Source organism: Parasteatoda tepidariorum, chromosome 5, assembly GCF_982258835.1.
Source record: "Parasteatoda tepidariorum strain Cologne lab strain chromosome 5, Ptep-v5.0, whole genome shotgun sequence".
Taxonomy (NCBI): domain Eukaryota; kingdom Metazoa; phylum Arthropoda; class Arachnida; order Araneae; family Theridiidae; genus Parasteatoda; species Parasteatoda tepidariorum.
This window is the reverse complement of record NC_141759.1, coordinates 79,405,929-79,419,589: the sequence shown is the minus strand read 5'-3', so window position 1 is coordinate 79,419,589 and position 13,661 is coordinate 79,405,929. Positions and strand designations below refer to the sequence as shown.

Here is a 13,661-nt window from a genome sequence, read left to right as displayed (position 1 = left end):
GTAATAAAAAATGGGGTACACCAACAAGATGCACTGTTCCGTCTCATGTTCAATATATCTCTATAAAAGGTTATTAGAGACTGAAATAAACACCACGGGTAACATCTTAAGTAAGTCCGTGCTGATACTTGCTATTGCAGATTTTGCTTGCATTCCTCAATCTCTTTAAATAGATCTTTATGGCATTAGAACAAAGTGCAAAAGTAATTTATCAGTATGTAAAACAAAAGTCCAAATACATGCCATGTCTAAATTCAGATCTTAAAATACGCCACCTGAAAATTGGAGACAAGTTTGAAAAATAGAAAGTGTCACTAAATTAGGATCAAGATTTAACGACAATGATCTAACTTCAGAAATAAATAAACAGATCACAAATGCAAACAAATGTTTTTACAGTCTAAAAAAATATATGAAAACTAGTTTTCTAAAATTAAAATTCTTTTATATAAAAGATTTATAAGATCTGTTTTATAAAATGCATACGAGACATGGGTGTTAACCACGAAAGATGAGGCATTTACAATTTTTGAGAGAAAAATCTTAAGTATGTTGGTGGAACTCTGGAAGGCAGCTTATGGCAAAAGCAAACCAACTCAGAATTGTATAAATTCTTTAAAGAGCCGCATCTTGTGAAATGCTTAAAAATCTAAAGAATAAAATGTTGTGGATATCTAATTAGTATACTGGAAAATAGAAACTGCCAAAAACTATTACAAGCCACACCTATAGGAACTAGAAAAAGAGGCAGCCCTTGCCTTAGATGGATCAACTGTTTTGAAAAAAAAAAAAAAAAAAAAGACATGGATACTCTGAAAACAAAAAATTGGACAGTCGCCAATTGAAGAGAATCCTGAAAAAGAATTCAGAAGAAAGCCAGGGCCAACATATGGCTGGCCTACCAATTAAAAAAAAAATAAATATTTCCTCAGTATACAATCTTCTCACTCTATAAGGGAAAAAACCTTTTCTTTTTTGGCAGGAAAACCTGAGAAAAGTTGTCTTCAGTTGCATGCAATTATTCTAATTACTCTAACTACATGCAAAAATAGGTTATTTGTTTTAATTATAAAAAACAGTAATAGCTACTAAAAATATATTAGATTATCAGATTTATATTTGTACTAAAATATATAAAATTAAAAAAAAAAAAGCTTTTCATTCATATTCAAAAATGTATCAATAATTGATTTTGTAAATTAAAGAAATTTCAACCATGAATAACTGTTTCTCTGACATCTAAATAAGCGCAAATTTGAAAAATTATTGTTGAAAATTGAGCAGTGATTGCAAGATTTTACCTTTACCATGGAAAAAGCAACAGTGTTTCATGCTGTATTTCATAACCATAAATTATTCAAATATTAAATAAAATATTTTGACCTAAATTAATAAAAAAATATGAAAAATATGTTTAATAATTTTGCATCCAAGGGTAGAGATTTGTATAATAAGGACATTTAGAATGACACAGAAGCTAACAGTGAATGACAAGGAAGATTAAGTACAAATCTAACATAACATTGAAAACTGACGCAGTTTAGAGAATTCAACAAACAATAACATGAGCACTGAAAAATATGAATACAAATTTTATTAAAGACAATTTAGAACATTGTTTAAATACAAAATGCCGCAGAAACTTGAGCAATTAATAAACTAATCGAAAGCATTCTTATAAAAGCAACACTTAAATTTTCATTTGAAAGAAAAAATCAGAAAATAAATGAAATGAAAAAAATATTAATATGACATTTCATAGTTTCTGAGATCTACATAAAACTACTGACATGCCTGGAAATTTTGGTAATATTTAAAATTCTAACTAAGATTAAAGTTCCAGCTCATAACAATTAGAGAAATCATTCTATATATATTAAAGTATATTTAAAATTTACAAATAACTGCTTAAGGAGTTTCTCTATATTTAACAGATTTTATTTAGAAAAGAATTTGAATAACATAAATAAATTGGAAATATCAATATAAGATATATAACATTACTCTTCATGTTAACATACTGAAAGTCTAATTTTGTTTCTTTAGACATTGAAAAAGCAATTCAAATACATTAAAAGGTGTGTATAAAAAATAAAACTTTCTTCTCCAATTTACATTGCAGGTTTATAATTTTAATAGATATAACTTAAAGACACTATAAAGATGCTCTTACAATTTCAAAAAAAAAAATAATTATAAATATAAAAACAAAATTATACTTTTACCTGTTGCAGCTCTTGATTAACGTTTACTTAAAATTTAGAAAAGATTTTTAAGATATATAAAAAAGTAATTAAATTATGTATACATTTAAAAGAATTATTTTAGTTGATATTTATTTAACATTGAAAACACAATTCTTTTAAATACATAAAAATATCAAAAAGCAAGTATAAATACTCATTCATTATATAGATTCCTAAAAAATACCATAGAACTATCTCTTTTTCACTTAACTTTCCCGGTTTTAATTTTTTTTTAAATTTAAGGTATAATCAAAATGTAACGAAACTATAAAGAATCTTTTACAATTTAAAAAAACTTCATACTTCTAAAAAAAAACTAGACTTCCACATGTTTAGCTGTTAATTAACATTTAAAATTTTACGGAAAGAATCTTAAGGTATTTAAAATAAAACAATGAGAACATTCGAGCAACAATTTGTAACAGATTCTTTTCTTGCAAGAGACCAGAAGCTTTTCAAATGTCTCACATTTGTTTCCCCTCTTATGATGAGAAATGTAGCAAAAATAAGCTTAAGAAAAATGCACAAAATGATGGTTGTATATGTAGTCATTTACAAATAAATTAATATGTTAATTAATATACATTTACAATTCCTCTCTACTATGCAACGGTTTCAATTCTTCTATCCTTCTAATATAATCTGTCTTTTCCAAACATCCATCACATTGCTCGTCCCAGTCAGAGAGAATTTTCTTCAAATCACGTACTTTTAGTTTTTTAAGGTCCACAGTTTTCAGGTCAATAGTTTTTTCTAGATAAATAAAAAACATTAGAAGTTGCTTTAAAAATTGTAAACTTTGCTGAAACCACTGGTGGTTTCGTAACTGGACAAAATTTGAAAATGTTTCTCTCTAATACATTAGGGTGAGTAGCCAAATCTTTGAATCAAAAATAAGTGCTTTTTAAAAACTTTTCAAGCACTTTACAAAAATTTTTAAGCACTCAAAAAATTCGAACTCAATCAATGATATTATTGAAAAACAAAAACTTTTTATAAACAGTTTTAGCGTTAAAAAAAATCCAAAAAGGAACGGGGGTAAATCGAAACAATCAGTACTTTCCCACATCACCGAGTGAATTCAACTTGACCCTGAACTCAGAACAAAAGTACCCTTACCCCCAATGTCAAAAAAAGTGTTAGAAGTAAAATAAAATAAACAAAATTAAAATTGATTAAAAAGAAAAACATTTCATAAGGATCTGATATTCTCTATCTGAATTGGAGCACTCGGGTTTCGGTTTCAAGTGTGCGCGCATGCGTAAGTCATAACTTGAGTACGACATGAAGTTCGCGTGAATGATTACGTAGCAAACTCTCCATTTTTCGTGAAATGCATGGGATCCACCAGATATCACTGAAGGGGGAAAAAATTATGCGAAAAAATAGCACTTTTTAAAAACGCCAGCTGAAAAAAGCACCTTTAAAAGCTTTTAAAAACGAAATCCCCAAAAAAGCACGTTTAAGTACTTTTTACAAACGCTACGCACCCTGTACATTATTTCATTATCTAATAATATGAAAAACCAACTTTGCTTTGCGAAGATTGCAGGTTAAAATAAGTTTTTATGTGCAGAATCGTAAGTGGGTTAAATATTTGAACGATAATTTTTTTAAATTTAAGAGAAGGACACATTAAAATGATTTTTTTTACGAACTTTCAAGATTTTTTTGGCAATTCATAGTACATACACAAATAATTCATTTAATTAACTTTTTAATATTTATTTTTAAAATACTAGCAAAATTACATGTATTTTACCACCAAACTCAACTGTCTAAGAGGTGGAGATGGCAGGAAGAAAAAAAAAATTTAAATCCTCCTTATTTAATTTACACAAATAAACTGATGCTAGAGTTTTACTCTATTTGGCAGTATTTTTTGATGCATGTAAAATACAATGCCGTCACCCATTCAGAGTTAAAAATATAAAACATGCAGTATTTTAGATACTTTTTTTAAAAAATTTCTGTTAAAGTTTTAGCAAAAAAGCTCTACAATTGAAAGTTTTTGAAAGGTAGTTAAATGATATACATTTATGTGTTCGTAGAATATTATTATATTCGTGCAATTCATGGTATAACAAAAATATTCAGCATCATTTAAATTCGGTTTAATGAGTCCAGACTAATAAAATTAAATCTTAAAAATCTAAAAACTAACAAATGTGAAATTTTAAATGCCTGACTCAAAGCTACAAATCTCTTTTTTTTTTCTTCTTTAAAGTATTGAGGAAAATTACATAAAAGTTCTAATAAAGAAACCTTTTTATTTTAAACTTTTTTTAAAAGGTATCACACTGTTAAATAATACTATATCATCAAAAATTTAACATAAAATTCAAGATAACGAAGGTAGGAACCTTATAATGATTGTTCTTAACACATTTCAGTAAAATAGTTTAAATTTAAACCTTTCTTTACGGTAATCAAAAAATATCAAATGTAACACTTAAAAAGAGGTTGGGAAATTATAGATTACAAAAAGTATTTGGATCAAATTAATTCTGAACAAAACAAAAAAATTGCATAACAAGTTTGTATTTAGATTTAAAAGTTACATATTGTACCACACACATGCATAAAAATTGATCTGAATTCAAGTATTTTATACATCAGACAAAATATGAAAAACAAAAACATGTAGATTTAACAATTTCCAAATAAAATTTATATATACATAAAAAATAAATAAATACATACCATATCTTAAATCACAAATTTGAACATCTTTTTTCTTCAATTTCTCACAAACTTTATCAACAGGTAAGCTATATGACAATGGTTTACTCATTTCAGAAACTATCTTTGTTGCAGATTCTTCGAGGCCACCGATATAATAGCACTATGAATATAAAACAAACATAAGTATCGCACCATAGAGAAATTAATTCTAAGAAAAATTTTTTTAAAAAATACCACAAAACCACTACTTGAAGAAAGAAAAAAAAATTTCTATATTTTGTATAGCAAATTATATAAAAGAATATACCAAATAGATAAGAGTTTTGTAATTTCAAAATCACAGAATATTTCAAACATACTTGCAATATACTTAAGACGTAATTGGCAAGTTTTTCACTCTGTTTTGGTGATTTTGACTAACATTAGCTTTAACACATTTAATTTTACAAACTACTTTAAAAAAAAAAGAATTTAATTGCAAGTGTAGTTTCATTGCCATTTGTTAGAATAAAGACTTAAAAAATATGTCACTGTTTTATACATAATCTATGTTGCATAATGATCCAGACCAAATACCTTATAAATTGGCAAAAAAAAAAAAAAATAAAAAAAAAATAAAAAATAAAAAAAAAATGGAGGAAAAATTCTAAACCCCAATTTTAAATAAAGAAACTAACTTTATAAAATCTATTATATGAAAATATTTTAAAGTAAATTGAAATCTTCACTTACAAATCTTTCTTCTGATTTCTTGGCTGTCAAGCAGAAATTTTTAAATTTTTTTTCTATAGCTGGTGCAGATTTCTCAGAAGGTTCTAATGACTTCACTAATTTATTCAAGACTCCAACACAAACTAAAAAAACAAAAGTGATTTGTTTTAATAAGAATGAAGCAAAAAGAAAAACAAAAATTATCAGATAAATACAGAGAGTAAATAAAAAAGAAATCTTTTTAAATTATGTAAACTAAAGAAATAAATAAAAAAAAATCACTATTTTTCCCCCCTAATTTTACTTAGAAACAGCTGATCAAACGAATACCAGACAAAACAAAACATGCAAAATGCAAAATATGGGATCACCTTCTTGGCTTTATAAGGACTAGATAATAAAAGCCTAGAAGTTTTAATTAGTTGTATTTGCATTACAAATTTATTTATTTATATTTTTTAGATGAAATTGCTTATACATTATGAATATTTTTCCATTAAAAATCTCTGCAGTGGCAGAACTTAAAAAAAATGCAGTCATTTGTCTGCAAGATCAGCCTGTAAATATTTCTACTTGTCCATTTACATGCCTTGATTAGCTCTTTTAATTAAAAGTTAACATAGTTAATTTAAAAGAAATATTACAATAAAGAGAATGTGTAATAATCACAATTATTTTGAAACATATTATTTTGTAACCAATCCAGCTTTCCTTTCTTTGTACATTTAATGGAGGTCTGGGAGACTGAAAATATTTCACGGTAGTCAGAGTCACTTTTTTTTTTTGTCCATTTACATGCCTTGATTAGCTCTTTTAATTAAAAGTTAACATAGTTAATTTAAAAGAAATATTACAATAAAGAGAATGTGTAATAATCACAATTATTTTGAAACATATTATTTTGTAACCAATCCAGCTTTCCTTTCTTTGTACATTTAATGGAGGTCTGGGAGACTGAAAATATTTCACGGTAGTCAGAGTCACTTTTTTTTTTTTTTTTTTTGTAATCTCGGACAGGGTTGACATAATTTAAAACACTTGATTTAAACTATGATTAAAATTTCGATTAAAAATTACTTAAAAATGCAAGCGAATGATTAAATGAAAATGAACGATAAAAATTATTGCTTAAAAAAAATAAAGTGAATTAATAAATAACAATGAACGATAAAAATTATTGCTTAAAAAATTTATTTAAATCAATTGCATATCTGCTTTTTGTAAAAGGTTACAGGGTTGAGTTTTTATCAGGGAAAAACCAGTTTTTACCAGGACATCGTAAAAACCATGGGAAAAACCTGGTAAATACTATTAACCCATGTTTATTTATTTACAGATAAAGAGATTTGTTATTTATAACTGATTGGAATATATATTACCTCTTTATTATAGTTAATATTAAGAATTATTAGACAATATATTTTTATTTAAGTACCAAACCATTCGACAATGATATAATGTAAGCTAATTATAAAACTAATTTATCACATAATCAGCTGAAGTAAATCTTAACTATTATAAATGTATTAGATTTTCAATATGAGCTGATAACCAAAAACTAAATATTAAAAGCATAATTACAAATTACATATATCATTGTCTACTATAACTTTATACTTCATTACACGTGCATTTATATATAGAAAATAACTGGAAAGCTCAATTGAGCAGAATTTTGGAATTTTATAAAAAAAAAAGTTAAAAAAAATATTAATAATCTTTTTTTTTTCCTTACAGAAGAATAATTAGAACGCTAAAAAATATATACAGTGAATTCGTGATAACTCGAATCTGATAAGACTGATGAAAAACTTCGACACATCGGAAGTTCGACTTACCGTTAGTTTCGGTTTTGGACTTTCAAAATATTGTCGCATTATTTAATTAATGATTATTAATTACAAATCTTCTAAATGCTTACAATATTTAAGATCATTTTTCTGACAAGCCATTTACGATAAGACTGCTTGAAGCACTTTATGATATACTGGTCCATCGGCTGCAACTTTGCTGTTGTGTCACTATGTGCTGTGCATTTATCCATAAAGTGTATTACTTTTCTTTTTTTAGCGAAGAATTTCCGATCCAACTTTCTCACATAGTCTTCAGATAAAACTGATGTCATCCAAAACTTTTTGTTAGACTTGTAATCCAAAGGATACGTTTTTACATTCTTGAAACATCGGGGATTTCGGTATTTTCCAATAACAATTAAGGACAATTTCTCTGTCCCAGACGCATTTCCTCCAACTAGGACAGTCAAACGTTCCTTGCTCATTTTACACCCTGAGCAGTTTTCATCCTTCAACATCATAGTCTTATTTGGAAGACATTTAAAAAATAAAGCCATTTCATCAATATTGAGAACATTATTTTCACTGTATCCTTGAAGTAAATTTGGTAACGTTTCATTTAACCACTGTTCACATACTTCAAGAGGGACAGCTTTAGCTTCTCCATGAAGAGTGCGAAAGACAATATTGTGTGTGTGTTGCAAAGGAAGGGGCAAGATATCAGCTCCTAGGCTTTTTTTCTTGCTTAAAAAGATCCAAAAAGAAAATCGAGTTAAAGGGAGTAAAATTAGAGTAATCAAGAATAATTAACATGAAATTAAAGATAAAAGGGTCGGGACCTCATAAAAAAATCGAGTTATAGTAATATTCGAGTTATCGTACTTTGAGTTATAGCGAATTGACTGTAGTAGCTATAAGGGTAAAAAAAGGATTTATCTAACCAAATTTTTTTTTTGTATATAAAATTATGATAAATAATCATTTGATAATATAAAATTAAGATAAATAATCATCCCCAGTTTCTCAAAAGTATGTTTTAACTCCCACAGTATGTTTTAATTCTCAGAATTTCCAGTGCTATGTTAAAATTCTTTGAAAATCATAGTTATAAAAGTAGTGTATTTAAATTCCCTAAAAAATCCAAGTTTTACCAGTGGTATGTTCAGATTCCATGATAATTTATAGATTTTCCCTGCTTTCAGAAGAAGTGGTCACCTGGATAGCATTAATAAGTGGTTACCCCATTAATAAGTTGTTTTGAACAGCATAATGCATACATCACCTCAAAAATATTTACTTTTTAAAATCATATATCCATTAATCTAGGTTTTTAATTTAATTTTTAAGTATATTCAAAGCGGAATTCAATATGTTCAATTACCTTCTTAATATCTTATGTAGAGAGCAGGACCTGCTCCTCCACCAAGACAAATGCAATAAAATTGTATATTCAGCAACAAAAAATTGTGCTTTAACTAAAGTATTGGCAAATGATTTTTTCAACCGAAAAGAAAAATAGATACACCTCTCGATGTTGGAGAGAAAAAAAGTAGAAAGGATTTTTTTGAACAAATTCTGTATTTATTATTAGATTACATTAATTTCTGCTAGATAATCACATAACCAATTAGAATTAACATCAAAATTTTTCATCCACTCTCCCATTTACTGCTCATTTAGTTCTCCGCTGCAAAATGACTCTTGATTAGAATTTGCATTTTATAAAGTAATTCAATTTATAGTAAATTTGTATTTTGTTTCTACAAGAAAAAATCAATTATAAAAAACTAATTTGCTTTTAGCTAAGAATTTTGAAATTTGGTTAATACTTTTGATATTTGGCTAATTTAACACATGATTTGGGTTTTGGACGTCCTAAACTGGTTTTGGACAGGACATGTGGGTTTTACTGTCTTAAACTGTCCTAAACCGTCTTAAAGTGTCCAAAACCTTGAACTTTGGTAAAAGGTAAAAAATTCTATATGTGCAACCATTGTATGCATAATAATTACACATACTATCAATTAATATTTTATATTTTTTATACAATTTACTTATTATTAAAGGAATATAATATAATAGGAAAAGGTTTATAATTTTTGAAGCTCCACATTTCATTGAACAACAAAAGTGAATATACCTTAGCCTTTAAATATAAATATGCTTTTAATACTGATAAATAATGTTTTTGCATAAGGAAAAATAATGCAATATTAAAAATAATAATAATTTTTTTTAAAAAATAATAAATTTGTTTAAAAATTAACCTTTTATTTTTGACAATAATTTTTTTTTTTTTAAATGTTATAATTTCTGCATCACAGGATGATAAAAAAAGATATCTATTTTTAAAAAAATTGTTTTTAAATATATATATTAGTTTCAATTGGAAATAAAAAACAACTGAAAAATGTATAGACAGTTTTAAAGGGCATAATATCAGTTTGTCACTGACACTTTGGTGATGTATCAACACTACGCTAAAAGAATTCAACATGAATGAAATAAAAGTATTCCTGAATAGAAAATATCCTATAGATAAATGAACCTTTTTATGACTAACCAAGCATTTAGTGGGATTACAGCAGCAAAATTTGTTATGTGCTATCAAATGTTAAAAGGACCAATTGAACTTGATTACTGATTAATCTTCCTTTGTTTAATGTTTAAATTGAAGAATCAAACAACATTAATAAAACATTTTAAAAACAAATATTCTCTAATAGATTTAATTATCAATATGTTATTAGTTCTATGTTTATTTTACCTTTTAAACATTGTTCAGATAAATTGTGACATAATTTGAGTTAATTATTCAATTTAATAACATAAATACAATCAGAATGCATATAAATTACAATCAGAATGCATTTTTTTAAATAGAAAATGTGACATTAAAAAAATGCCAACTTACACTAAACAAATACTACAATAAAAGAATGATCTGTCAACCATGACTATAAATATTTTTTTTTTTTTGTTTATTCAAATAAAAATTAAACAGTTTGAGAACTAAAAGGAGAAAATATGTTTATTAAAAATTTTAAAAAAATCAACAGATTTGATTTGACAAGAGTTTATATTAAACATTTACGGACAATTTCATTGGGACTTTGGTTAGTTTTTTTTTTTTTTCAATTGTTTTATTGATAAATATTTATTTCTTTAAAAAAAATTACATGGGATGTTATCAACAGCCAAATTTTATGCATATTAGAAAAATAGATAAATAAAAAAAGGATTTAGAAGAAAAACAAAATGTGTGATTTTACATAGGAAGGACACAGTAAAATGCTATTTATCTGTTTTGAAATTTTCATCTATAAGCAATGATAAATTTTTTAAAAATTTTACTTTAAAAAAACTTTAAATTAACAGGAAATATAGAAGGTACACATGAAATGACATGTAGAAAGTCGCCAACAGAGAAAAGTTCTTGTGAGGAGGGTTACAATTTCTATATGACTGATGCTACAAATACTAACATTAAAATCTTAATTAACGTTTTTTATCATTATTTCAAGTACCTAAAAAGAAAAAACTTTGATTTTATATCTAAAATAGTAAATAAAATCAGAAATTCGTAAATGGATTTATATTATTAAATGTTTTTTTTTTGTTATGTTGCCCTTAGTATCATGAATTGACTTTATGAAATTTCAATTTTTACAAATCATTATTTTTTAAATACTGATTGGCTACATTATACACTTTTTTGACATACAATTTTTACATTTTAATAAACATCTGACACATAGCTGCTATGGTTCTCAATTACATAAATAGTAGATGTGAACATAAAAAAATAAAAGTGAACTAAAATTATTTTATAAGAATCTATATTCTCAAAGTTATTTACCTTCACATTCCCCTTCCTTCAGAGCACTTGTCAATGGTGAGACACTAATAACTAGTAAAAATGTCAAAAAGTTTATAAGTAAACTTGCCATCTTAAATTGAGAAGCTAGTAGACAAATTATTAAGATGGGACAATTGATTTATAAACAACTTCAAAGCGCAAGAATGCAAAGTAAAACTTAAAATAATCTATCAAAAATACTTTACTCATACGGAGAAACAATATAGATATTTAAAGCACTTTTTATTCAGAATTGAAACTGAAATATTTTGAAAGAAAACACTCGGGCAAACAATCAAGACCCACGTAAGCTTACCGGTAATGCCAGCTGTACGAATCTGATTGGAGAAATAACGAAGGTTATAAGTGCGCAACCATGAAAATTTGTCGCTCTCTACATTTCACAACTTCAACTTTTATTTTTACAGATGAAAGCGACATCTACAGAAATGTTTGATAAGGAAAGTAAAAGGTCAGAGTGTTGTTACTTTTCTTTTGCTTGTATCTAAACTTTAAACTACAAATTTTTCTCATACAGAATAAATTTTTTTAAATTTTAGATTAAATTCCCTTTTAAAGCCATCCTAGAAACTCGTCCCAATGAAATTTGTTTTTCTTTTATCTCTAAAAACTTAATATAATGTCCTTAGTAGTAAATATACAATAACTCTGACACTCATTTCATGGAGTGAATATCACATTTTTTTTAAAAATAATTTTTTCTATAAATAAATAAAAGCATTTTAAAACTATAGTCACCTTGCTTTTAGAGATTTGCAATACCTTATCTTTAATAACATAATCAAAATTTATTTTATTACATTCAGGTGTTTATGATACATTAATAAATTTATAATTAGTGTGTTGTAACTTTTAAAGTTCCACGTGATAATATGGTAAATAAATTCAGTTATACCAGTAAATTTATTATATTTAAATAACTTTGCAAAATGACATTCTTAAATGCATTTTTAGCAAATCTGTAATAACTTGTTCTTCTTTGAACGTTTTCTTTGAGGGAATTATCGAGTAACAAAGACATGGAACTTTTTTTTTTGCTTAATTCCAATAAATAATTTTAGAACCATAAGATTTTCAAGCCTCACCTCAAAAAGTTTTGTAAACTATTTATTTGTGTTCAGTATTCTACATTTATATATCTCTTATGATCCAAAAGCAATAAAACAATTTTATGAATAAATTACAAAGATTTTTTTTTCGCGTAGCATCCCAAAATAATTTAACATTTTTTTATTGCGTTTTAGCCACTTTAAATAGTTCAGAAAAGTGATCTTTTCTTCTTTTTTCGTGATGCAATTATTTTAAAATGCTTTACTTACTCACTTACATATAATGCTTTTGAAGAATAACCTATTTTTTTTCATAGATACGATTCAGAAATAATGCTTTATAGTTTCAATCTGATAATGATTAATTTTTAAATTGTGTTAAATGGCCTATTATCTGGACAAGTGATAAAAATTTCACAAACAAGTTGCGTCATAATGACGCAATACGCCGAGAACTTCGAAAAAACAGAGGCTGGGATAATGTCCACAGTAGTTTAATTTTTCTTCATCACTTGTCATTATTTAACACTAGATAAATAAACTTAAACCAGCTGTGACTCTATAACTATTAATTACACTACAAATAAATCAAAAAACGTGCTTGCAATACGAAGTTATCCTGGAATCGAAACGGAATGTCAAGAAGGTACGTAGCAGACAGATATATAATGAATTAGAAATGAAGCGTGATTGCCTTTAACGTAAGCTTTTGCCTTGGAGTATAAAACAGCTGATAAGCAGAATTTGTTTACGTTTATTACCATATTTATTAACATTCTCGTTCTTGATTTTGAGGAGTAAGGTTGTATTGCAACCAAACTCCAGTCCAGCTTCGATGTCTTGTGAACGACGAGGAAAGCGGTCACCTGCCGTAAGCAGAGTATCTGCAACTCATGACCAACCACATGCGATCGATTTAGTACAATATTATTCCAAAGTATAACAGAGCTGAAGGAGATCTAATCCAGATTTGGTCATATTTGGGAAGGATATGAAAATTACCTTTCACTGTGAGTTGCAGTCCGAAGAACTTAATTTATTTTAAAAGACTTAGACGTAAACTAGTTTACATCATCAGCGAAATAGAAGCAGGACAACCTCCACAGGAACCGACTGCTGCTGAGTGATCTTCGATAAGATAGTTCCGGAGATTTCCGAAGCTGAAGACATGAACTCTCTTGATTAAACGGCCCGCAAGAAAAGAAAAAAGAAGAAATCCACGAAGAACTTAGACAAGACAGTGATGGACACTACTTCAGTTCCTGAATCTGCAAAACTAACCAAGAGCTCTGAACAA

At 26.8% G+C, this 13,661-nt stretch overlaps 1 protein-coding gene across 1 annotated transcript; it reads right to left on the bottom strand.

Moving 5' to 3' along the window:
• Positions 1-1,572: 1,572 nt before the first annotated feature.
• Manf (mesencephalic astrocyte-derived neurotrophic factor) lies at positions 1,573-11,649 on the bottom strand. Its single transcript, XM_016049505.4, has 4 exons — positions 11,295-11,649; positions 5,664-5,785; positions 4,950-5,091; positions 1,573-2,999 (listed from the first exon to the last, which is right to left on the bottom strand). The coding sequence occupies exons 1-4, from the start codon at positions 11,383-11,385 to the stop codon at positions 2,833-2,835; spliced, it is 522 nt and encodes a 173-aa protein (XP_015904991.1). The 5' UTR covers positions 11,386-11,649; the 3' UTR covers positions 1,573-2,832.
• Between the last annotated feature and the right edge of the window lie 2,012 nt (positions 11,650-13,661).